The 27338-nt window shown below is 44.5% G+C and overlaps 1 protein-coding gene across 4 annotated transcripts in view; it reads right to left on the bottom strand.

The window, feature by feature from the left end:
• Positions 1-5238: 5238 nt before the first annotated feature.
• CENPC (centromere protein C) overlaps positions 5239-27338 on the bottom strand; it is a 365318-nt gene continuing 343218 nt past the window's right edge. For all 4 annotated transcript variants that reach the window (XM_069743120.1, XM_069743122.1, XM_069743124.1 and 1 more), the window contains one exon: positions 5239-5867. In XM_069743120.1, coding sequence (XP_069599221.1) covers positions 5776-5867 — 92 coding nt within the window. In that variant the 3' untranslated portion in view covers positions 5239-5775. The remainder of the gene's footprint in view (positions 5868-27338) is intronic.

Raw genomic sequence — 27338 nt, 5'->3', positions numbered from 1 at the left:
CTGCTCAAAAGTTCTCTCTCAAATACCAAGTTGTCATGTGTAAGTTTTCAACCTGTGAATGATTCACTGGCCCCTGGGACAAGAGATCCGGAATATCCAGGATGAACCAAGGGTCTGAAATGGACATCATCCTCAGCCATGAAAACCATATTCTTCTTGGCCAGAATGGTGCTATTACAATCACCCTTGCGTCATCCTCCTGAATTTTCCTCAACACTAAAGGAATCAGAGCTATTGGCAGGAAAGCGTAAACTAGATGGCAATTCCAGGGTATCGTAAAGGCATCTAGAGCCACAGGGCCCCCCAGGGATCGATTGAGCAGGTTTCTATTTTCTGGTTCAGGCTGTTCAAGAATAGGTCTATTTCTGTCCGACCCCAAAGTTCTACAATCTGATTGAATACTGATTGATTCAGTTCCCACTCCACTTATCTCAGACGTGTTCGGCTTAGGAAGTCTGCTATCCGATGTGCTGTGCCTTTTATGTGTAGAGCTGACAATGAGCCTAAGGCTTCTTTCACACTTCCGTCGGAACAGGGCCGTCACAAAGCGTCGGCGCGACGTACCGACAGACAGTGGTGATTTTCCGCACAACGTGGGTAGCAGACGCAGTGTTTCAACGCGTCCGCTGCCCATAGTAAACTCCCAGGGAGGAGGGGGTGGAGTTACGGACGGGCATGCGCAGTTTAAAATGCAGGACACGACGTACGAAAAACCGTTCCTTTGAACGTTTTTTCGCTGCGACGGTCTGCCAAATACCGATGCATCCAGTGCACAACGGACGCGACGTGTGGCCATGCGTTGCGATCTGTCGGCAATACAAGTCTATGGGAAAAAATGCATCCTGTGGGCACATTTGCAGGATGCGTTTTTTTTCCCAAAACGACGCATTGTGATGGATCTAAAGAGACGGAAGTGTGAAAGTAGGCTAAGCTGTCCTCTGCCAGATGAAGGATGGATTTTGTTACCTCCATCAAAGCAGGAGACCTGGTGCCCCTTGGTGGTTTAAGTATGCTACTACCACCGTTATCTGAGAACACCCTTACGTGGTGGGATCGAAGGGAGCCCAGAAAGTGGATGAGAGCAAATTTTACCGCTAGCAGCTCTTTCATGTTTGAAGAAGCTAACTTTTGTTCATCTGACCACGGACCTTGGGATATTTGATCTCCTAGGTGCGAACCCCATCCCCAGGGGCTTGCGTCCGTGGTTAGGGTTTGGGATATTGGCCATACCCAGAGAACATCCCGGGTTAAATTGACTGAATCTGCCCACCATGCAAGGGAGTGTACCGTTTTTTGATTAGCTGTTTAACTGCCCTTCTAAATTCCCTTCTAGGGATGCCTCCGCCTCTAATATTTCCCCTTGTAGATCCCAGGTATGGCTTTGTGCCTACTGGACCGCCGGGATACAAGCTGTCATTGATCCCAGCAGGGACATTGCTTTCCGCAAGGTGTTAACAGGGGAGTCTGTTATACACGATACCAGCTGTATCATGTTTTTAATTTTTCCCTGTGGGAGAGGACATTCTTGTTTATTCGAGTCTAGGATTGTTCCCAAGTACTCTTGTACCTGACTCGGTACGACTCTGGACTTGAATAAATTAAGCATCCATCCCAGACTCAGAGATCTCATAACCTTGTCCAGCTGTTTGCAGTGATAAGAGGAAAAACATTACTAGGAAATCGTCCAAATATGGGATTATCAGAATGTTTTGTTCTCTTATATGGGCCATAACTTCCGCCATTATTTTGGTAAATACCCCTGGAGCAATGGCCAGGCCGAAAGGGAGTGCTCTGAACTGGTAATGTTTTAATTCCCCCCTGAATCCTTACTGCTACTCTGAGGAATTTTTTGATGGTCCGTGTGGATGGGTACATGATAGCACGCATCTCTTAAGTCTAATACAGTCATGAAGAAGGACATAAAAAGTATTTTTACACATGATTTTATTGTTTCCATTTTGAAATATTGGGTTTCCAAGAACTTGTTTATTTTTTTTAAACTTACGATTGTCCTGTACGTCCCGTCTGGTTTCCTCCGCAGAAAGAGGGAGTAGAAACCTTTGCCTTTTTCTTGGTAGGGGACTTCTTGTAATATGTCTCTATCAGATTCAAAATGTCTTTTTGAAGGGCTAATGGTTTTTCTTCTGCTGCTCTTTGAGGAGAAATTGGTTGGAAGGGTATGAAATTTTAGTTTTAGGCTTATTCTTCTTATGTCCAGAATCCATGAACTTCCGGATATTTTTTCCCAGGCCGGGAAAAAGTAGGTCAACCTTCCTCCGACCTGGGGAACACCTTCATTGTCGTTGTTTTTTGTTAAAGGAGGGCCTATTGAACATAAACCCTTTGCCTTTATTTCTTTTTATCCTCCCATCCATCCTTATTACCTTTCGGGAGGGGAGTGGGAGGGGGGGGTTTGCCGCATGAATCTTTTGTTCCGAAAAGGCTGTCTGTAGGACTGGCTGGGGAACCTAGGAAAATATTTTTTCTTGTCTCCTGCTTTGTCCAAGATGTCGTCTAGAGTCGATCCGAACAGGAACTCGCCCTCACATGGGATGGAACATAATTTAGTTTTAGTTTTCAGGTCCCCCAGCCAGCATTTGAGCCATAGGGCCCACTTTGCTGCATTTGAAAAGGAGGCGGACCTGACTGCTAACCTGGCTGAGTCTACAGATGCGTCTGCTAAGAACGCTGCTGCTCCTCTCATTAGATAGACCGATTTTAGAATAGTTTCTCTGGGGGCTTTCCCTTTCAGCTGTGAGTCTAAGAGGTCTAGCCATACCATTAAGGCTCGGGCAGTACACATGGCTGCTATAGCTGGTTATAATTGTCCCCTAGCTGCCTCCCAGGAACCCTTTAAAAAAAATTCTGCCTTTTTACCCATGGGGTCTTTTAATGTCCCCATGTCTTCAAAGGGCAGGGCAAATCTTTTGGAGGTTTTCGCTATCGCCACATCTAGTTTTGGCGCTTTCCCCCAAAGAGAGCATACAGGGTCATCAAAGGGATTCTTTCTCTTTGGGGTTAGAAGAACCTTTTTATCTTGTCTCTTCCACTCTCTTGATTAGGGAGTGGACTTTTTCATTTATTGGGAAAGCCCTCCGCTTTTGTGGTTTTAATCCGCTAAATATTAGGTCCTGGGCTGTTTACTTAGGTCGTTCATGTACTAGCCCCATGGTTGTTTTGACAGCCTTTACAAGAGCGTCAGTCTCTTTATTCGGGAAGCAGCTGCAACCCCCTTCTGTGGATGATGAGGAAGACGGGGAACATGATGAATTACTTGAGTCAGACAACACGCTCTCTGACTCGCTAATACTGGATTCAGGGGATCTGTGCCTGGACCTATGTTTTTGTTTTGAGCCTTGAAAGGGAACCTGTCACCTGACTTTGGCGGGACCGGTTTTCGGTCATATGGGCAGAGTTTTCAGGTGTTTGATTCACCCTTTCCTTACCCGCTGGCTGCATGCTGGCCGCAATATTGGATTGAAGATCATTCTCTGCCCTCCGTAGTACACGCCTGCGCATGTAAGGGGCCATGGATATTAACCCCCCCCATCCAGAAAAGGCACATCTATTAGACGTGTTAATTCTGGCGCTTTGCCCAGCTCTTCCCACTTGCCCTGTAGCGGTGCAAGTGGAGTTCATATTTGTGGGGTTGATATCAACTTTGTATTGTCAGGTGACATCAAGCTCATGGCTTAGTAATGGAGAGGCGTTTCTTTTTGATCACGTGTTATTCCACCTTATGTTCGGTGGTATGATGATAAAACTTTTTGTAATATTGCCTGCTTTTTTACTTTTTTAAAAATGTTTATGGTGTGACCGCTCCTGGCACCTAGTGCCGGTTGTCAGCTGTAAGAATCTCTGACAAGCTGCGGTGATCGCCCGTGCACCCCCCGTGAGCGCAGGTGATCGCGATGATTTAATATTCCATCCATGGTCAAATAGACCCATGTCACATGGATGAAATATTACGTTTAATGTCAGAAAGGGGTTAAACACTTGTGAAAATGTGTGAATTTTGCTGCTAAAGCATCATTTTGCGGAACAAAACATTTTATTTTCATGACCCAATATTATAAAAGTCTGTGAAGCATCTGTATGTAAATTGGGTGGACCCTTGTTTCTGCAGTTTTGACACCTCTGGGTTTCTGCAAATGCAACATCATCCAAAATCCAATAACGCTTCTTTTCATAGCCCCAACAGTAGTTTCCTACCACATAGAGTAACTATGTAGTCAGGAGAATTTGTGCAACAAATTGTTGTGTTCACTTTCTCGATTTACTCTTCTGAATAATAAAGAATTTGGGGCCAATATAAAATTTTAGATATTTAAAAGAAAAGGGGAAAAAAAGTCTCTCTTACAATTTGCATAATTTCTTATGAAGCACGTAAAGGGTGAACAAACTTTCTGAATGGAGTTTTGTAAATGTTGAGGTGTGCAGATTTTACAATTCTGACCGGCGTCATTTTATGACGTAATAACTCTGGAACACGCCAACGGATCCCACCGACAATGTTTTTAGTGACATGTTGTACTTCATGATAGTGGTAAAAGTTTGTCGATATGACTTGTGTTTATTTGTGAAAATATCTGAAATTGAGAAAATGTGGAAAACTTGCAGTTTTTAAACTAAAGTTTTTATGCCCATAAACCAGGGAGTTATGTCACACAATATTTAGTAACAACTCCCATGTCTACTTTACATCAGCACAATTTTTGAAACATAATATTAGGAAGTTAAGGGTTAAAAGTGACTGAGGGGGCTAAATGACAGGAAATACCCAAAAGTGACAGTTCTATGAAAAAAAAAACTTCACCACTTAAAGTGTTCAAAACCACATTCAAAAAGTGTATTAACACTTCAGGTACTTCACAGGAGTTAATGGAATGTGGAAGGAAAAAATGAACATTTAACTTATTTCACAAATTTTTTACTTTAGACCCAATTTTTTTTTATTTTTGCAACGGCAACAGGAAAAAAAAAAAGGACCCCAAAATGTATTGTGTAATTTTTCATAAGCATGTCAGTACCCCATACGTGGGGAAAAAACACTGTTTGGGCGCATGGCAGAGCTCGGAAAGGAAGAAGCACCATTTGACATTTTGAATGTAAAAATTTGCTGGAATAATTAGCAGACACCATGTCCCGTTTGGAGAGCCCCTGATGTGCCTAAACCGTGGAAACCCACCACTACTGTATGTTTAACCCACCCAAAATGGAGTACAAACACAAAGGAAAAAAAATTTAGACTGCTTTTAATTGTCTATTACAAATATAAAACTTTTCCAGAACATTATAAAACAAGATTGCACTTAAATTACATGTCATATTTATACAATTTCTTAACTTTTTCCTTTTCTAAAGAGATAGGATGTGATGTTAAAAAAACAACAACATAAAACTATTGAAGTAAAACTTAAAAAAAAAATCTTGCCACTTAAAACACTATGACGTTAATTTGCAGCTTAACATCATAACAAAATGTGCTGACTTCTGTACACAAAGCGTGGCTCAGGGAAAAAACTAACTTTATTCCTTCCAGGAGCCACCTTTCTAGCACTATCAACCTGCAGATTTATATCTATAGGTAATTTTTTTTTTAAACATTCCTGTCCTTTTAGATTATGCTACATTTTTATTACTTTCGCAGCAACAAATCTGTAATACGTATAGAAATTCTATACTTTCTAAAATGTCAACCAACTTTATACATTCTTTGATTTCTCTGAATGCAGACAGGTTGTACACAACATATAAAACATACTTAACGTTGCTCTAACCTTCTGTAAATTTTGAAAATGCATTTAATCTGTTGAAGATTAACACCGCTTCTTTATCTTGAAGATTTGTTATTTTGCTTCTGTTAGCTGAAAAAATAAAATGATTTCAATAAATGAAAAATACTCTTGGCTCTTGCAGTCAAGTCAATAAAAGTCTGGTCTATTTACAAAAAGAATGTAATGTATTGTGAAAATAATTAAGATAGTCCAAATGGCTTTGCTCACCACATTCATTGCTATGGTAGGAGGATACGTGAACTACATGGGTTGATATTAAGCCAAGTTTTTAGAACTTTATGCCAGCTCCCTCCTTTCTTAACCCCTTCATGACCCAGCCTATTTTGACCTTAAAGACCTGGCCGTTTTTTGTAATTCTGACCACTGTCCCTTTATGAGGTAATAACTCAGGAACGCTTCAACAAATCCTAGCGGTTCTGAGATTGTTTTTTCATTACATATTGGGCTTCATGTTAGTGGTAAATTTAGGTCGATAATTTTTGCGTTTATTTGTGGGGAAAAAATGGAAATTTGGCTAAAATTTAGAAAATTTTGCAATTTTCAAGTTTTGAATTTTTATTCTGTTAAACGAGAGAGTTATGTGACACAAAATAGTTAATAAATAACATTACCCACATGTCTACTTTACATCAGCACAATTTTGGAACAAATTTTTTTTTTGCTAGGAAGTTATAAGGGTTAAAATTTGACCAGCGATTTCTCATTTTTACAGCAAAATTTACAAAACCTTTTTTTTTTTTTTAGGGACAGTCAGTTTGAGGGGTCTATATGGCTGAAAATACCCAAAAGTGACACCATTCTAAAAACTGCACCCCTCAAGGTGCTCAAAACCACATTCAAAAAGTTTATTAACCCTTCAGGTGCTTCACAGCAGCAGAAGCAACATGGAAGGAAAAAAATGAACATTTAACTTTTCAGTCACAAAAATGATGTTTTAGCAACAATTTTTTTATTTTCCCAAGGGTAAAAAGAGAAGCTGGACACCAAAAGTTATTGTACAATTTGTCCTGAGTACACCGATACCCCATATGTGGGGTGGGGGGGGGGGAACCACTGTTTGGGCGCACGACAGGGCTCGGAAGGGAAGGAGCGCCATTTGACTTTTTCAATGAAAAATTGGCTCCAATCTTTAGCGGACACCATGTCGCGTTTGGAGAGCAACCCTGTGCCTAAACAGTGGAGCTCCCCCACAAGTGACCCCATTTTGGAAACTAGACCCCCCAAGGAGCTTATGTAGATGCATAGTGACCACGTTGAACCCCCAGGTGCTTCACAAATTGATCTGTAAAAATGAAAAAGTACTCTTTTTTCACAAAAAAAACTCTTTTAGCCTCAATTTTTTCATTTTCACATGGGTAACAGGATAAAATGGATCCTAAAATGTGTTGGGCAATTTCTCCTGAGTACATCGATACCTCATATGTGGTCACAAACCACTGTTTGGGCACACGGCAGGGCTCGGAATGGAAGGAGCGCCATTTGACTTTTTGAATGAAAAATTAGCTCCAATCGTTAGCTGACACCATATCGCGTTTGGAGAGCCCCTGTGTGCCTACACATTGGAGCTTCCCCACGTCACCCCATTTTGGAAACTAGACCTCCCAAGGAACTCATCTAGATGTGCGGTGACCACTTTAAACCCTCAAGTGCTTCACAGAAGTTTATAATGCAGAGCCGTGAAAATAAAATATCATGTTTCTTTCCTCAAAAATGATGTTTTGGCAACCCCAACTCTATCCATAACCCTAATCAAAACCCTAACCCCAACACACCACTAACCACAACCCTAACCCCAACCTTAACCCTAATCCTAACCCTAATTCCAACCCTAACCCCAACACACCCCTAACCCTAACCATAACCCTAACCACAGCCTAATCTTAAAAGGAACCTGTCACCACGTTTTTTCAAGAAGAGCTAAAAATAGCGTTAAATAGGGGCAGAGCTGTGCTTTACATTAGTGAATTTTGTGAGCCTTTATTCCTCACCTATGCTGCCGAAATACCTTTGTAAAGTTGCCGTTTTGGGCTGTCACTCACGCTGGTCAGGTCATATGGGCGTGGTGACAGCGCTGTTTCTCCCCCAGATCTCCGTTGGTGTCGTAGTGGTGTGCGCATGTCCAAGTGGCGAATCCACTGCGCAGTTTGAAGGAAAATAGCGCGATCTGCGCTACTCAGCCGTGGGAGCGGCCATCTTTGTGAGGCCGCGCGTGCTCAGATGGTTCTTCTCGGCTTCCGGAAAATGGCCGCGGGATGCCGCGCGTGCGCAGATGGTGATCGCGGTGGCCATTTTCCTGCAGCCGAGATGCGAACTCGGCTTCAGGAAAATGGCCGCCGAGATCTCCATCTGCACACGCGCGGCATCCCGCGGCCATTTTCCTGAAGCCCCGGGAAGCCAAGAAGAACCATCTGCGCACGCGCGGCCTCACAAAGATGGCCGCTCTGCCCCTATTTAACTCTATTTTTAGCTCTTCTTGAAAAAGGGGTGACAGGTTCCCTTTAACCCTATTTCCAACCCTAGCCCCAATTCCAACCCTAAGGCTATGTGCCCACGTTGCGGATTCGTGTGAGATTTTTCCACACCATTTTTGAAAAATCCGCAGGTAAAAGGCACTGCATTTTACCTGCGGATTTACCACGGATTTCCAGTGGTTTTTGTGCTGATTTCACCTGTGGATTCCTATTGAGGAACAGGTGTAAAACGCTGCGGAATCTGCACAAAATTGACATGATGCAGAAAATACAACACAGCGTTTCCGCGCGGTATTTTCCGCACCATGGCACAGCGGATTTGGTTTTCCATAGGTTTACATGGTACTGTCTATCTGCGCTAGCAGTGACAGACCCGGAAACGCTGCAGCCCGCGTCTCCGAGTCCGTCAATGATGGCACATCCCTAGCGCACGCCCATTGTGGGCGTGCGCTAGGGATGTGTCCGACATTGCTGTCAATGGCGGCCGTAACGGACTACGTTACACCGCGTTTATGCCGCGGTGTAACGTAGTCTGTCTAACGGACTGCTTAGACGCAGTGTGAACCAATCCTAACCCTAGTGGGGCAAAGGAAAAAAAAATTTTCTTTATTTTATTTTTGTCCCTACCTATGGGGGTGATAAAGGGGGGGTTTATTTATTATTTTTTTAATTTTGATCGCTGTGATAGAACCTATCACAGCGATCAAAATGTATCTGTAACGAATCTGCCGGCAGATTCGGCGGGCGCACTGCGTATGCGCCCGCCATTTTGGAAGATTGCGGCGCCCATCGAACAGACGGACGGACACCGGGAGGGACACAGGTCGGTAAGTATGAGGGGGGGGTGATCGGACAGCGGGGAGGAGCGGAAAGCGGGGGGAGCGGACAGGAGAACGGAGAGGAGCGGGGGACACTAGATGACAGGACGGAGGACCGGAGGGGAGGAGATCGGTGGGGGGGGGGGGCAGATCGCGATCTCCAGCCATGGCTGATGCTGTTGCAGCATCGGCCATGGCTGGATTGTAATATTTCACCAATTTTCATTGGTGAGATATTACTATCGCTCTGATTGAAAGTGAAATGTCACTTTCAACAGCCAATCAGAGCGATCGTAGCCACGGGGGGGGGGGCCGAGGTGAAGCCACCCCCCTGGGCTAAAGTACAACTCCCCCTGTCCCTGCAGGCCGGGTGAAATTACAGTTAACCCTTTCACCCGGCCTGCAGGAGTGCAATTGGACCATGACACATATGCTGCGTCACAGGTCGGATTGGCACAGGTTTTCATGACGCATACGCTGCGTCAAAGGTTGGGAAGGGGTTAAAGGATCCTCTGCCAGGCTATGATCAGGGATGACAGTTCAGCACAGAGGAATGGGATTATAACATTATAACATTCGTTGTCCCATTCCAGGAGCCATAGTATTTTTAGTGGACACAGCCTTAAGAGGGATTCTTTTTTCTTTTCTTCAGGATGAGTTTTATTAGTCATTTAGCAGCATTTTGGGCTGCATAAAACTTGCCGTATTACCTAGCTTTTTATTTTTTTTTTTATTCCATATAGGAATAGGAAAAAGATGAACTGCTTTATGATGTTTTATATTTTCCACTATTCACAAGCTGCTCAATTGTATACGGAGGTCAGCGTGATTATGACGATACCAAATGGATTGCATTACTTACATTTTGCACAGATATTCGGTGTAAAAAAAAAAAAAAGTTTTTTTTTGTATTGCCATAATTCTGAGCTGTAAGTTGTAAGTCAATGGAGATTTAGGAGAAATTCATTTTTGCGTGACAAAATGTAGCATTTAGTGGTACAATTTTCTGGTATATACAACTTTTTGATTACTCTTTAATACACTTGTTTCATGGTGGAATGTCAAAAAGAGCCAAATTTCCGGGGGGAAGGGGGGGGGGGGGGATGGGGGTGCAATATTATACACAGACAGACACACAGATTTAGATCCATATAGGTCACGAACTCCGATATACAGGTGCTTCTCAAAATTAGAATAGCATCAAAAAGTTAATGTATTTCTGTTCTTCAATACAAAAAAATTAACATTATATAAAGTCATTACAAACAGAGTGATCTATTTCAAGTGTTTATTTCTGCTAGTGTTAAGGATTATGGCTTACAGCCAATGAAAACCCAAAAGTCATTATTTCAGTAAATTAGAATAATTAACAAAAAACACCTGCCAAGGCTTCCTAAGTGTTCCCCTTAAGCCCCAAGGGTGGTTTGCACGTTAATGCTGGGCCAATTTTTACAATTCTGACCACTGTCCCTTTATGAGGTTATAACTCTGGAACGCTTCAACGGATCCCGGTGATTCTGACACTGTATTCTCTTGACATATTGTGCTTCATGATAGTGGTAAAATTTCTTTGATATTACCTGCATTTATTTGTGAAAAAAAATGGAGATTTGGCAAAAATTTTGCAATTTTCCAACTTTTAATTTTTATGCAATTAAATCACAGAGATACAGTACAGACCAAAAGTTTGGACACACCTCATTTAAAGATTTTTCTGTATTTTCATGACTATGAAAATTGTAAATTCAGATTGAAGGCATCAAAACTATGAATTAACACATGTGGAATAATATACTTAAAAAAAGTGTGAAACAACCGAAATTATGTCTTATATTCTAGGTTCTTCAAAGTAGCCACCTTTTGCTGTGATGACTACTTTGCACACTCTTGGCATTCTCTTGATGAGCTTCAAGAGGTAGTCACCGGGAATAGTTTTCACTTCACAGGAGTGCCCTGTCAGGTTTAATAAGTGTGATTTCTTGCCTTATAAATGGGGTTGGGAACATCAGTTGTGTTGAGCAGAAGTCTGGTGGATACACAGCTGATAGTCCTACTGAATAGACTGTTAGAATTTGTATTATGTCAAGAAAAAAGCAGCTAAGTAAAGATAAACGAGTGGCCATCATTACTTGAAGACATTAAGGTGAGTCAGTCCGAAAAATTGGGAAAACTTTGAAAGTGTCCCCAAGTGCAGTTGCAAAAACCATCAAGCGCTACAAAGAAACTGGCTCACATGACGACCACCCCAGGAAAGGAAGATCTCTGCTTCTGAGGATAAGTTTATCTGAGTCACCAGCCTGAGAATTCGCAGGTTAACAGCAGATCAGATTAGAGAACAGGTCAATGCCACACAGAGTTCTAGCAGCAGAAAGCATTAAGCTACTTACTGGTAGCGGCATTTTTCGGAGGCCCATGACAGCACTACGAGAGAGGGGATCCGCCCTTAAGGAACAGGAAACCTACAGATACAAAAGGGCGGCACCTCTCCCATGCATCAGTTGTATTTCAGAGCCTGAGAGGACTACCGCGGTTAGTGGTACACAAACATACATTATATACATTTGGAAACCAAAAAATAATCTACTATATTGTAACCAGACACCATATGTGAGATTTACATACTACACTATTTACATATCAGGAAGTGCTACCCCCACGTGAATAGGGAGGGAACTAAGGGTGCTGTCATGGGCCTCCGAAAAATGCCGCTACCAGTAAGTAGCTTTATGCTTTATTCGGACTCCCATGACAGCACTACGAGAGATTTACAGAGATGTAAGCTACCTTAGGGAGGGACTATAGTCTGTAGCACCCTTAACCCAAAGGAGAGATCAGAGGAGGACCCCAAATCCAACCGATAGTGTTTAAAGAAAGTGGAAGGAGATGACCAAGTGGCCGCCTTACATATTTGCTCCACTGACACTCCAGATCTCTCTGCCCAGGATGACGCCATGGCCCGGGTGGAATGTGCCTTTAGATTCTGCGGAGCTGGCCCCCCACCTGCTGTGTAAGCTAGAGATATAGTTTCCCTAATCCATTTGGCTAGTGAATATTTTGACACTCTAAATCCTTTCCTTGGACCTTGGAATGAAAGAAACAGTGCTCCATCTTTCTTCCAATTATCAGTAGCTGAGATATACTGAAGGAGAGATCTCCTAACGTCTAACGTATGAAGCTCCTGCTCTTTAGGATTAGAGGGCTTAGGAATAAAGGATGGCAAAACTATCTCCTGTGATCTATGGAAACGTGACGCTGCCTTCGGCAGATATGCCGGGTCTGGTCTAAGGACTACTCTGTCTGATAAGATTTCTGTGTATGGAGGAGCTCTGGAAAGCGCCTGGATATCCCCTATCCTGCGAGCTGAGGTTATGGCAATCAGGAAGGCGGTCTTAAGTGTCAACATTTTGATTGAGGCCTCTTGCAGAGGTTCAAAGGGGGGTTTTGTTAGAGAGGACAGAACTAAATTTAAATCCCATGGAACTGTCCTATCCTTATATACCGGTCTAGATCTACTAACTGCCTTCATAAACCTCGCTATCCAATAATTGTTTGCTATATTGCATGAAAACAGGGCACCCAGAGCTGAGACCTGTACTCTAAGGGTACTAGTAGAGAGTTTTAACTCGAAACCCCTCTGTAGGAACTCTAAGATTTGTTGTATTGGTATCCCGTCTTGGATGTCAAATCTTGAACAAGACAAGAACTTCCTCCAAGTTCTAGAGTAGATTTTTGTAGTTACTTGCTTTCTACTCTTTAGGAGTGTCTCGACTAAATTTGGAGAGAAGCCTTTCCCCACTAATAGTGACCGTTCAAACTCCACGCCGTTAAATGAAGTGCTGCCACTTGTGGATGGGAGATCGGTCCCTGACAAAGCAGGTTCGGGATCTCTGGTAGTACCCAGGGAACCGATACAGACATTGTCTTGAGCCAGGCAAACCAGGTTCTTCTGGGCCAAAAGGGGGCGATAAGGATGACTTTCGCTCGATCCTCCCTGATTTTCCTCACCACTAGAGGTATCAGGTTCAGTGGTGGGAAAGCATAGGCCAGTGGAAAATCCCATTTTATCAGAAACGCGTCCACCGCCAAGGGATTTTCCCTGGGATTTAGCAAGCAAAAAAGTTTTACTTTTCTGTTGTTTCTGGTGGCGAACAGGTCTACCACTGGTTGACCCCATCTGCAGACGATCAGATTGAAAATGTCTTCGTTGAGAGACAACTCTCCTTGCCTTAACATGTTTCGGCTGAGGAAATCTGCTGCCACATTTTCCTTTCCTTTGATGTGGAGAGCCGTCAAAGATAGAAAATTGAGCTCTGCCATCTGGAACAATCGATCCGTGATTTGCATCAATGTCTCGGAACGAGTTCCCCCTTGCCGGTTTATGTAAGCGACTGCAACTCTGTTGTCCGACAGAATTCTGACGTGCTGGCCCTGCAGATATATGAGGAATTTTTTAACAGCCAATTCAACCGCCAACAACTCCCTCTGGTTGGATGAGAATGTTGTGAAGGGTTCCCATTGTCCCTGGACCACCATGTCCCCCATGTAGGCTCCCCATCCTGAAGAGCTGGCATCCGTGGTTATCACCCGGGACACTTACTATCCAGGGGACCCCTGCTGATAAATTCTTTTTATCTGACCACCACCTAAGGGAATCTAGCGTGGTTGGCTCTAACGTTATTTTCCCATTTAACGCGCGTCCCAAGGCTCTGTCATGGAATGCAAGATGTGAGTGACCCAAGTAGGGACATTGCTTGCCTAAGTGTCATGGAAGGTGTATTAATTGCATTTAACACATAAATTTGAATTAGATCTATTTTTTCTATGGGGAGGAGACACTGTTGTGTCACTGAATCCAACATTAGACCCAGGAACTTTTGAATATTTAGGGGCTGTAACTTAGATTTTTCGAAGTTTATGATCCAACCCAGGTGTTCTAGCTTGGCTTTAGTAACCTCCCATTGTGACAGACAGTGATCTATCGAGTTCCCTACAATGAGGAAATCATCCAAGTAAGGAATTATAAGGACGTTTGATTCTCTTAAGTGTGCCATGACTTCAGCGATTATTTTAGTGAACACTCTAGGAGCAGAAGTTATCCCGAAGGGGAGTGCCCTGAACTGAAAATGTTGAATCCTACCCCCCATTAGTACTGCTACCCTTAGGTATCGTTGGAAATCAGCGTGAATGGGTACATGATAGTAGGCATCTTTCAAATCCACTACTACCATAAAACAATTGTTGAAAAGCATTTTTATTGTTGAATTGATGGACTCCATTATGAAGGTATGTTTCACCAAAAACTTATTGAGACCCTTAAGGTTTATAATGGTCCTATAAGACATATCCGGCTTTTGAATTAGGAAAAGGGGAGAGTATAACCCTTTCCCTGCCTGAGAATATGGCACTTCAATCAAAACATTTTTGGAGCAAAGAGTCCTCACTTCCTCTTCTAAGGCAAATTGTTCAGTGGGAGATGAGCGCCAGGGTGTTAACTGGAATTTGTCCCGTGGGGTATGGACAAACTCAAGTCTGAGACCATGGGAAACAGTGTCTTTTATCCAAACACTGTTTGTGATTTTTGACCACTCTGCCGAGAAATGCGACAGTCTCCCTCCCACCGGGATTGCCAGTCATTGGTCTTGTTTTTTGTTTTCCGTCGGGTTACGGCGAAACATGAGACCTGTGCCTCTTTTTCGCTTATCATCCCATCTGGAACGATCCCTACCCGGTGAGAAGGTCCGCCTTCCTCCCCGATTGAACCTTCTTTTGTTGAAGGGACGACGATATGGATTGAAAAGGTTAGGAAATTTTTCCTTATCATCTCCTGCCTTCTCCAGGAGTTCGTCCAGGGTAGGTCCGAATAGATACTCGCCCTTACAAGGGATAGCGCAGAGTTTTGTTTTTGCCTGCATATCCCCCGGCCAGCATTTCAACCATAGGGCTCTTCTCGCAGCATTAGAAAGACCTGCTGCCCTAGCCGCCAATTTAACAGAGTCAATTGAGGCATCCGATAAAAAAGCTGCCCCCTCCTGGATTACTGGTAACGCTGCAAGTATGGAATCTCTAGAGGCCCCCTGTTTTAATTGGGTTTCTAACTGGTCCAGCCAGACCATTATTGACCTTGCCGTGCAGGTTGACGCCACCGCAGGTTTTAAAGGAGCCGGCTGCCATCTCCCAAGTTCCTTTTAGGAAGGTATCCACTTTCCTATCCAGGGGGTCTTTAAGCGTACCCATATCCTCAAACGGGAGAGAGGATCGCTTTGCCACCTTGGCAATTGCAGCGTCCAGCTTTGGGGCCTTTTCCCAATTACCCACTGCTGGGTCATCAAAGGGATACCGACGCTTCTGCGCAGGTGGTAAGGAGCCTTTCCTCTCCGGTTTTCTCCACTCCCTGTTGATAAGTTCCTGTATCTTTTCATTCAGGGGAAAGACTCTGCGCTTCCTCTGTTCTAGGCCGCTGAACATCATTTGTTCCTTAGATAGCTGAGGCTTGGGTTCTGTTATACCCATTGTGCCTCTGACCGCTTTTATTAATTTGTCTATCCTCTCTATGGGTAAACAAAACCGGGCAGCGTCTTCCCCCGACGAGGAAGATGATGCTGCTGAATCATCCGATTCTTCACTCTTGTCTTTATCCACAGATGAATCAGATGCCCACTGAGTTCTCTGCTTAGAGCCTGACTGTGAAAGATCCTTAATGGATTGCTTGACCTCCCTTCTAACCATTTCCTTCAGACTGGCCACCATAGAAGAGGATTCTTCTGCCACCTACAGGGATAAGTAAGGTAGACTAGAGTGTAAGATCTACATGCTATATCCCCTCCCTACTTTCCAGGACCTCACTGTCTGCTGGATACAGGGGTCACATAGTTTTTTAGGGTGTGAGTCAGGCAAGGGGACCCCGCAGATGGCACACTCCCTATGCTTCGCCTTACTGACGCTTTTCTTTCCCTGCATAAAACATATGAGGGGAAACTAGTCACTAAGTGAACTTTCTCGAAGATCACTTACCAGAGGCTGCCCACACCCATAGAGATACCGAAGCACGAGGGGGATCTTTTTTGGTTGATGCTCCAGACCCCTGTCTGGAGGAGCTTCTGCGGCCAGATCCATCGCTCCTTTTCTCACGTTCCTTCTCCATAAGCTTCTGGGGTTCTTCATCCAGCAGCAGAGGCTGCTGATCCTGATCAGACTCCATCTGAAGCAGTTTGGAGACCAGGAGCAAGGAACGCGCACCTGGAGCCGATATATAGCCCCTCCTTCGGCCAGCGTAATTGCACCGCGCTTCCAGTTGCTCCCCTTCCCCCCATGCAGATGCAGGGGATCAGCCGACACCTGAGGGTGATGAGCGCACATTTTCCGGTGGGCGCCGCCATCTTGGAGCTCCTGCGCATGTGCAGAAGCTGCGTGACCCGGAAGTCACAGCTGGCTCCGCCTTCCGACGTCACCCCCGGCCCACAGCGCTTCCTGTTAGCGCTGTGAACAACGTGGGACGCAGAGACTTGCCACGAGACTCCGGGTGGTGCCCCCTAAATGTCGCCGACCCCTCAGAGCCTCCCCTAAGCCGCTCAAGGGAGGGAAACAGTACACTCACCAAGCGCCGGCTTCGGAGATCGGACACCCCCTGGCGACCGCTCCACGCTGATGAGACACTGCCGTGCAGCCCCCCAGAGCCACCGTGTCTCCTTCAGGTACCCCGCACCGGCCGAGGTAGGAGACCCTCTCGCTACCTAATTCGGCCCGGCCGGCCTGGAATCCTAGTACCTTCCGTAGGATCCAGTCCCTTCAGGAACAGGAAACCAACTGATGCATGGGAGAGGTGCCGCCCTTTTGTATCTGTAGGTTTCCTGTTCCTTAAGGGCGGATCCCCTCTCTCGTAGTGCTGTCATGGGAGTCCGAATAAACATCTCTACAACAACTGTTAAGAGGAGACTTTGTGCAGCAGGCCTTCATGGTAAAATAGCTGCTAGGAAACCACTGTTAAGGAAAGGTAACAAGCAGAAGAGACTTGTTTGGGCTAAAGAACCCAAGGAATGGACATTAGACCAGTGGAAATCTGTGCTTTGGTCTGATGAGTCCAAATTTGAGATCTTTGGTTCCAACCACCGTGTCTTTGTGCGATGCAGAAAAGGTGAACAGATGGACTCTAAATGCCTGGTTCCCACCGTGAAGCATGGAGGAGGAGGTGTGATGGTGTGGGGGTGCTTTGCTGGTGACACTGTTAGGGATTTATTCAAAATTGAAGGCATACTGAACCAGCAAGGCTACCACTGCATCTTGCAACGGCATGCTATTTCATCCGGTTTGCATTTAGTTGGACCATCATTTATTTTTCAACAGGACAATGACCCCAAACACACCTCCAGGCTGTGTAGGGGCTATTTGACCAAGAAGGAGAGTGATGGGGTTGTATGCCAGACCTGAACCCAATTGAGATGGTTTGGGGTGAGCTGGACCACAGAGTGAAGGCAAAAGGGCCAACAAGTGCTAAGCATCTCTGGGAACTCCTTCAAGATTGTTGGAAGACCATTTCCAGTGACTACCTCTTGAAGCATATCAAGAGAATGCCAAGAGTGTGCAAAGCAGTCATCAAAGCAAAAGGTGGCTACTTTGAAGAACCTAGAATACAAGACACATTTTCAGTTGTTTCACACTTTTTTGTTAAGGATATAATTCCACATGTGTTAACTCATAGTTTTGATGCCTTCAGTGTGAATTTACAATTTTCATAGTCATGAAAATACAGAAAAATCTTTAAGGCGTGTCCAAACTTTTGGTCTGTACTGTATGTCACACAAAATACTTAAGTAATATTTCCCACATGTCTACTTTACATCAACACAATTTTGGAACCAAATTTTTTTTTTTGTTAGGGAGTTATAAGGGTTAAAAGTTGACCAGCAACTTCTCATTTTTACAACACCATTTTTTTTTAGGGACCACATGTCATTTGAAGTCATTTTGAGGGGTCTATGATAGAAAATAACCAAGTGTGACACCATTATAAAAAACTGCACCTCAAGGTGCTCAAAACCACATTCAAGAAGTTTATTAACCCTTCAGGTGTTTCACAGGAATTTTTGGAATGTTTAAATATAAAATGAACATTTAACTTTTTTTCACAAAAAATTAACTTCAGCTCCAATTTGTTTTATTTTACCAAGGGTAACAGGAGAAAATGGACCCCAAAAGTTGTTGTACAATTTGTCCTGAGTACGCAGATACCCTATATGTGGGGGTAAACCACTGTTTGGGCACATGGCAGAGCTCGGAAGCGTAGGAGCGCCATTTGACTTTTCAATGCAAAATTGACTTGAATTGAGATGGGACGCCATGTTGCGTTTGGAAAGCCCCTGATGTGCCTAAACATTGAAACCCCCCCCCCCCCACAAGTGACACCATTTTGGAAAGTAGACCCCCTAATGAACTTATCTAGATGTGTGGTGAGCACTTTGACCCATTAAGTGATTCACAGAAGTTTGCCAAGAGCTTATTGCGAAGTGGGTGGACTTCGATGTTCGGGCCCAGAATCAAGAACTTAAGTATACTCTGTTCAGTTTTCTTGATGCATTCTAAGTTTTTTTCTAACCAAGTTGTGTTTCTCCTTATTTAACAGGTGAGAGGATTGTAAAACGGTGGCGGTCGATTAGGGATCGCTTCAAGAAGGAATTCAATAAAGAGATGCGGGCCCCGAGTGGATCTGGAGGACGCAGGAGCAAATACAAGTATGCCGAAGCCCTGTCGTTCCTCAGGTCAACGATGGTGACACAAAGGTAAATATTACCCACCACATGTGATGATAACTAGTGTTGAGCATTCCGATACCGCAAGTATCGGGTATCGGCCGATACTTGCGGTATCGGAATTCCGATACCGAGATCCGATACTTTTGTGGTATCGGGTATCGGTATCGGATACATAGAGATGTGTAAAATAAAGAATTAAAATAAAAAATATTGATATATTTACCTCTCCGGCGGCCCCTGGTGAGTCCGCGGGTAACCGGCAGGCTTCGTTGTTCAAAATCAGCGCTTTTAGGACCTGAGAATCACGTCCCGGCTTCTGATTGGTCGCGGGCCGCCCATGTGACCGCCACGCGACCAATCACAAGCCGCTACGTCTTTGAAAGTCATTAACGCGCTCATTTTTAAAAATGAGCGCGTTAATAGCTTGCGGTGACGTCGCGGCTTGTGATTGGTCGCGTGGCGGTCACATGGGCGGCCCGCGACCAATCAGAAGCCGGGACGTGATTCTCAGGTCCTAAAAGCGCTGATTTTGAACAAAGAAGCCTGCCGGTTACCCGCGCTGAGTTCAGGGGCCGCCGGAGAGGTAAATATATCAATATTTTTTATTTTAATTCTTTATTTTACACATCCCTATGGATCCCAGGGCCTGAAGGAGAGTTTCCTCTCCTTCAGACCCTGGGAACCATGAGAATACATTCCGATACTTGATGTCCCATTGACTTGTATTGGTATCGGATATCGGTATCGGCGATATCCGATATTTTTCGGGTATCGGCCGATACTATCCGATACCGATACTTTCAAGTATCGGACGGTATCGCTCAACACTAATGATAACCAATGTTTTAAATGTCTAACTCTCTTTTGCTCTTTCAGCCAGGGCCATGCAATTATAGTATATTAACCCCTTTCTGACCTTGGACGGGATAGTACGTCCGAGGTCAGATCCCCTTGCTTTGATGCAGGGCTCCACGGTGAGCCCGCATCAAAGCCGGGACATGTCAGCTGTTTTGAACAGCTGACATGTGCCCGTAATAGGCGCAGGCAGAATCGCGATCTGCCCGCACCTATTAACTAGTTAAATGCCGCTGTCAAACGCAGACAGCGGCATTTAACTACCGCTTCCGGCTGGGCGGCCGGAAATGACATCATCGCCGACCCCCGTCACATGATCGGGGGTCGGCGATGCGTCTCCATTGTAACCATAGAGGTCCTTGAGACCTCTATGGTTACAGATCGCCGGTAGCTGTGAGCGCCACCCTGTGGTCGGCGCTCACAGCACACCTGATTTTCTGCTACATAGCAGCGAACAGCATATCGCTGCTATGTAGCAGAGGCGATTGCGCTGTGCCTGCTTCTAGCCTTCCATGGAGGCTATTGAAGCATGGCAAAAGTTAAAAAAAAAAAAAAAGTTGAAAAAAATGTTAAAAAAATAAAAAAAATATAAAAGTTTAAATCACCCCCCTTTCGCCCCAATCAAAATAAATCAATAAAAAAAATATAAAATCTACACATATTTGGTATCGCCGCGCTCAGAATCGCCCGATCTATCAACTAAAAAAAAAAACATTAACCTGATCGCTAAACAGCGTAGCGGGAAAAAAATTTGAAACGCCAGAATTACGTTTTTTTGGTCGCCGCGACATTGCATTAAAATGCAATAACGGGCGATCAAAAGAACGTATCTGCACCGAAGTGCTATCATTAAAAACGTCATCTCGGCACGCAAAAAATAAGCCCTCAACCGACCCCAGATCACGAAAAATGGAGACGCTACGAGTATCGGAAAATGGCACAATTTTTTTTTCATTTTTTTTTTAGCAAAGTTTGGAATTTTTTTTCACCACTTAGGTAAAAAATAACCTAGACATGTTACCGTATATACTCGAGTATAAGCCGACCCGAGTATAAGCCGACCCCCCTAATTTTGCCACAAAAAACTGGGAAAACTTATTGACTCGAGTATAAGCCTAGGGTAGAAAATGCAGCATTTACCGGTGAATTTCAAAAATAAAAATAGATGCTCCATACCGTTCATTATTGCTCCATAGATGCTCCATATACAACTGTGCTATATAGAATGCTCTGCACCGTTGATTATGGCCCCATAGATGCTCCTTATAATGCTGTGCCATATATGCTCTGCACCGTTGATTATGGCCCCATAGATGCTCCTTATAATGCTGTGCCATATATGCTCTGCACCTTTGATTATGGCCCCATAGATGCTCCTTATAATGCTGTGCCATATATGCTCTGCACCTTTGATTATGGCCCCATAGATGCTCCTTATAATGCTGTGCCATATATGCTCTGCACCTTTGATTATGGCCCCATAAATGCTCCTTATAATGCTGTGCCCCATATATGCTCTGCACCTTTATGGCCCCATAGGTGCTCCTTATAATGCTGTGCCCCATATATGCTCTGCACCTTTATGGCCCCATAGGTGCTCCTTATAATGCTGTGCCCCATTTATGCTCTGCACCTTTATGGCCCCATAGGTGCTCCTTATAATGCTGTGCCCCATATATGCTCTGCACCTTTATGGCCCCATAGGTGCTCCTTATAATGCTGTGCCCCTTATATGCTCTGCACCTTTATGGCCCCATAGGTGCTCCTTAGAATGCTGCTGGTGCTGCCATAAAAAAAAAAAAAAATCACATACTCACCTCTCTTCTCAGGACGCCGGCGCTTTCAATAATTACCTGCTCCTCTGCGGCTCCGTCTCCAGCACTGACGCTCAGCAGAGGGCGCGCACTGACTACGTCACAGCGCCCTCTAACCTGAGTGTCATTGCTAGAGGACGCTGCAGACGGAGCCGGAGCGAGGAGCAGGTAATTATAGCGCTGCGCTCCCCTTACCTGCTGCGGCGCGGTCCCTGCAGTCCCTGGCTTCTCCGGCGCTGCAGCTTCTTCCTGTAATTGAGCGGTCACATGGCACCGATCATTTACAGCAATGAATATGCGGCTCCTCCCCTATGGGGGTGGAGCTGCCTATTCATTTCTGTAATGAGCGGTGCCATGTGACCGCTCAGTGCAGGAAGAATCTGCAGCGCCGGAGAAGCCAGGGACTGCAGGGACCGCGCTGGGAGCAGGTAAGTATGATTACACAGCCCCCGCTCCCCCTCCCCTGCTGACACCCGGGTATATGACTCGAGTATAAGCCGAGAGGGGGACTTTCAGCCCAAAAAAATGGGCTGAAAATCTCGGCTTATACTCGAGTATATACGGTAGGTGTCTATGAACTCGTACTGACCTGGAGAATCATAAAGGCAGGTCAGTTTTAGCATTTAGTGAACCTAGCAAAAAAGCCAAACAAAAAACAAGTGTGGGACTGCACTTTTTTGCAATTTCACCGCACTTGGAATTTTTTTTCCCGTTTTCTAGTACACGACATGCTAAAACCAATGATGTCGTTCAAAAGTACAACTCGTCCCGCAAAAAATAAGCCCTCACATGGCCAAATTGACGGAAAAATAAAAAAGTTATGGCTCTGGGAAGGAGGGGAGCGAAAAACGAACACGGAAAAACAAAAAATCCCAAGGTCATGAAGGGGGGCACTCAGGAGCCTGCAACACAGTTGAATCCTTCTGGGGCGATCCCTCAGGAGGCCGCCACCGAGGGACACTTTGACAGTGTGGGCCACTCTGCACCTTCCCACACATCGGATCCCTCTGTCCCATCCGCGAGCGCTGGAGCATCCTGGCCCGTTCCATTGCATGTACAATCATGGCCAAAAGTATTGAAACCCCTGCAATTCTGTCAGATAATACTAATTTTCTTCCTGAAAATGATTGCAAACACAAATTCTTTGTTATTATTATCTTCATTTAATTTGTCTTAAATGAAAAAACACAAAAAGAATGATCCTAAAGCCAAATTGCATATAATTCCACACCAAACATAAAAAAGGGGGTGGACAAAAGTATGTGCTGCTTCTCTAATTTGTGTAATTAACAGCACCTGTAACTTACCTGTGGCACCTAACATGTGTTGGCAATAACTAAATCACACTTGCAGCCAGTTGACATGGATTAAAGTTGACTCAACCTCTGTCCTGTGTCCTTGTGTGTACCACATTGAGCATGGAGAAAAGAAAGAAGACAAAAGAACTGTCTGAGGACTTAAGAAACCAAATTGTGAGGAAGCATGAGCAATCTCAAGGCTACAAGTCCATCTCCAAAGACCTGAATGTTCCTGTGTCTACCGTGCGAAGTGTCATCAAGAAGTTTAAAGCCCATGGCACTGTGGCCAACCACCTCTCTAGATGTGGACAGAAAAGAAAAATTGACAAGAGATTTCAACGCAAGATTGTGCGGATGTTGGATAAAGAACCTTGACTAACATCCAAACAAGTTCAAGCTGCCCTGCAGTCCGAGGGTACAACAGTGTCAATCTGTACTATCAGTCGGCGTCTGAAGGAAAGGGACTGTATGGTAGGAGACCCAGGAAGACCCCACTTCTTACCCCGAGACACAAAAAAGCCAGGCTGGAGTTTGCCAAAACTTACCTAAAAAGCCTAAAACGTTTTGGAAGACTGTTCTCTGGTCAGATGAGACAAAAGTAGAGCTTTTTGGGAAAAGGCATCAACATAGAGTTTACAGGAGAAAAAAAAGAGGCATTCAAAGAAAAGAACATGGTCCCTACAGTTAAACATGGCGGAGGTTCCCTGATGTTTTGGGGTTGCTTTGCTGCCTCTGGCACTAGACTGCTTGACCGTGTGCATGGCATTATGAAGTCTGAAGACTACCAACAAATTTTGCAGCATAATGCAGAGCCCAGTGTGAGAAAGCTGGGTCTCCCTCAGAAGTCATGGGTCTTCCAGCAGGACAACGACCCAAAACACACTTCAAAAAGCACTAGAAAATGGTTTGAGAGAAAGCACTGGAGACTTCTAAGGTAACCAACAATGAGTCCAGACCTGAATCCCCTATAACACCTGTGGAGAGATCTAAAAATGGCAGTTTGGAGAAGGCACCCTTCAAATATCAGGGACCTGGAGCAGTTTGCCAAAGAAGAATTGTCTAAAATTCCAGCAGAGGATTGTAAGAAACTCATTGATGGTTACCGGAAGCGGTTGGTCGCAGATATTTTTGCTAAAGGTTGTGCAACCAATTATTAGGCTGAGGGTGCCAATACTTTTGTCTGGCCCATTTTTGGAGTTTTGTGTGAAATGATCAATGTTCTGCTTTTTGCTTCATTCTCTTTTGTGTTTTTTTCATGTAAGACAAATTAAATGAAGATAATACCAAATAATTTGTGTTTGCAATCATTTTCATTTTTTTATCTGACAGGATTGCAGCGGTGTCAATACTTTTGACCATGACTGTAGCTGCTGGTGAGGATATAGCGTTTCCTGTACCCCACCCCTCTGCTGCTGTCACCTCTAGTACACCTGTAGCATTGGGGCGCCATCAGCAGAGAGGTCAGGTACAGAGTTATGCTCCAGAGTTCTTACACCTGAACGCATCCTTCCAGAACTGTCTGAAAGTTTTGTCCGAGCAAATGGCTGCAGGTTTTAATTTCATAAATAAAAGTATACTCGAGATGCATACACTTCTGTTAACGATGCATTCAGAGGCAAGACAGTCACTGAACAACACTTTTTTCCAGTCGGTACTTGAGCAAATGGAGACGCTACTTCTCAGCAGATGCAAGTAATGCAATCCTGCCAGTCAACTCTAGCGCTCATTGCCTCAAAAGCCGAGGCTCTTGCCACCCGTGCTGCAACTGCCTCCCCCTTCCTCCACTGTCCATCACTACAGCCACTACCATCCTCCTGACCCGTACCACCAACGTGCCCATGCCCCATCCCACCATCAACCACATCGTGCCCGTATCCCGTCCCACCAGCCACAATCCTCACAGCGTTCCCATGCCCCTTACCACCAGCCACACTACCAGCGTCCAGTCCGTGCTCCATCCCACCATTATGATGATCCCGACCCATACCACTTCCCATCTACTTCATCCACGCCTCCTCTCCTTGCCCACTACCAACAGCCTCTTTCACCTCCTTCCCAACCCTCTTCTCCACCCATCACGGCTTCTGCCTTCCAATCCTCCCAAAACATCAACTATACCCCTCCATCCTACCAAATTCCTAACCTCAATCCCACTTTCCTGTCCACCCGCTCAATTGCCTTCTCGACTCCTTCACCACTACCTATTGATCCTTCCCCACCACCAACACATTACTCTCTCCACACTCCAACTGTCCAAGTGTCCCTATCTGACAGCCCCTCCAGCACTATCTCCACACCGACGTATTCAAATCTATAGTTTTGTGTGCTGCTAAATAAAGTATTTTTTGGTGTTTAAAAAAAAAAAAAAAAGTAATAAAACTGTGTTTACAGCTATCTTGTATTTATTCTTTATAAGGTATAGATAACACTTTGGTTAAACAAGGTTTATTGGTCAGAAGTAAAATACTTTGGGTAGAACCCAAACAGATGCACAACTTGTGTAAAAGGTAAAACCAAACAGGTACACATCTTGGGTAAAAGGTAAAACCAAACAGGTACACAACTTGGGTAAAAGGTTAAATACTTTGGGTACTACCCAAATACCCCAACAGGTACATAACATGGGATAAAGGTAAAAAAGTTGTTACTGGGTTCAAGACAAATTGTTTACACTCTCTCATCCTGCCAGCGTATTCTTCCTTCGGGTGAAATAAAATATTCTGCAAATTGATCCGGAATTCTGGAAACAGTGGCAGAACTTCTATACGTTTGGTTGCTATTATCAGCCAAGGTGGTTTGTTCAGAGTGGTCTTCAATGGAAATCTGTTCCTTGGATAGCACATAATTGTGCAGGACAACACACGCTTTCACTACCTCATCCACAGTGTCTGTCTTCAAGTTAATGGATGTCAGGAGAACTCTCTATTTGGCGGTTAAGATCCCAAATGCACACTCCACCATTCTCTGTGCACATGTGAGTCGGTAGTTGAAAATTCTTTTAGTATTGTTTAAACAACAGCTGGAGTAGGGTTTTAAAAGATGTTCTGAAAGCTGAAAGGCTTCATCCCCAACACAAACAAAAGGCATTGGTGGCAAAGAGGTTTGAGGCAGTGGTCATGGGGGGATTGAAAGGTTTGTCCATACAAATGCCGCCCCATAGAAGACAGTTTGAAAACTTGTGAATCATTTGCGCGTCCATACGCCCCAATATCCACCGCAACAAATTTGCAATGCGCATCGGCGATGGCCATCAGCACGATGGAAAAGTACTTTTTATAGTTGAAATACTCGGATCCAGAACCAGCCGGTTTCACGATACGGATATGTTTCCCATCCACTACACCCAAGCAATTGGGAAACTGACACTTCCTGGAATCTGTCAGCTACTTCCAACCATGTCTGCATTGTGGGATGTGGGATGAATTTGTCATGCAGAGAGTCCCACACTGCACGGCAGGTGTGCCTCACTATTCCAGATATGGTTGAAATTTTCAGTCTGAACTGGAAATGTAGTGAAGACAGGGATTCTCCAATAGCTAGGAATCTGTGAACAAAAGCAAGGCTGAAATTACTGCAAATTCCAAATATCAATCAATGAAAGAGCGCTACAAGAGTACATCAAAATAGAATGCTTACCAAAGAGTGACCATCAGACGCTCAGCTGGTGTTATGGAGAATCTGCAATATGTATCACTCCTTCTTATTAGATGTACAATCCGCTCCACCAATACATCAAAGTTCTCCGTTCTCATCCGCACATAGCTGAAAAACTTCTACTTTCCTTGTAGCTCCATGTATAAAGTAGATCCCTGCGTCATTCTCTGTGCCGTGATGGGGTGAATCCACAAACGGCGTCGGAGCAGACGCATGATGCGCTCTCTCTCCTTCTCAAGAACAATTGTTTTCAATCGATTCGCCTCCACAATGAAATTCACGTTGTTCTGCAGAATCTTCGCAATAATGCCGTCCATCTTGCTCCTCTCCAACCTGTCACTGATGAGCTGCAGGTGCACTGTATATATAGTTTTCAGTGGGCCAATCACTTTTTTAGCTTGTCAGGGGGCGTTTTTAAAAACGGAATCCGTCAAAAAAGGGATGGAAAACCAGACGAAATGGATATCAACCGGATGAGACGGATCCAGTTTTCTGCCGGATCCGATATCCGGTTTTCACAAAATAAGCCAGATCCGGTGCTGCGGCGCGAAAACGGAACCGGCATGCGGTGAAAAACCTGATGTGTGAAAGTAGCCTTATAAATGGGGTTGGGACTATCAGTTGTGTTGTGCAGAAGTCTGGTGGATACACAGCTGATAGTCCTACTGAATAGACTGTTAGAATTTGTATTATGGCAAGAAAAAAGCAGCTAAGAAAAACAAGTGGCCATCATTAATTTAAGAAATGAAGGTCAGTCAGTCCAAAAAGTTGGGAAAACTTTGAAAGTGTCCCCAAGTGCAGTGCCAAAAACAGTCAAGCGCTAAAAAGAAACTGGTTCACATGAGGACCTCCCCAGGAAAGGAAGATCGAGAGTCACCTCTGCT

This window comes from Ranitomeya imitator, chromosome 1 (genome assembly GCF_032444005.1).
Source record: "Ranitomeya imitator isolate aRanImi1 chromosome 1, aRanImi1.pri, whole genome shotgun sequence".
NCBI classification, from domain to species: Eukaryota; Metazoa; Chordata; class Amphibia; order Anura; family Dendrobatidae; genus Ranitomeya; species Ranitomeya imitator.
The sequence above is the reverse complement of the archived record's forward strand: the minus strand, read 5'-3'. Positions and strand labels throughout refer to the sequence as shown.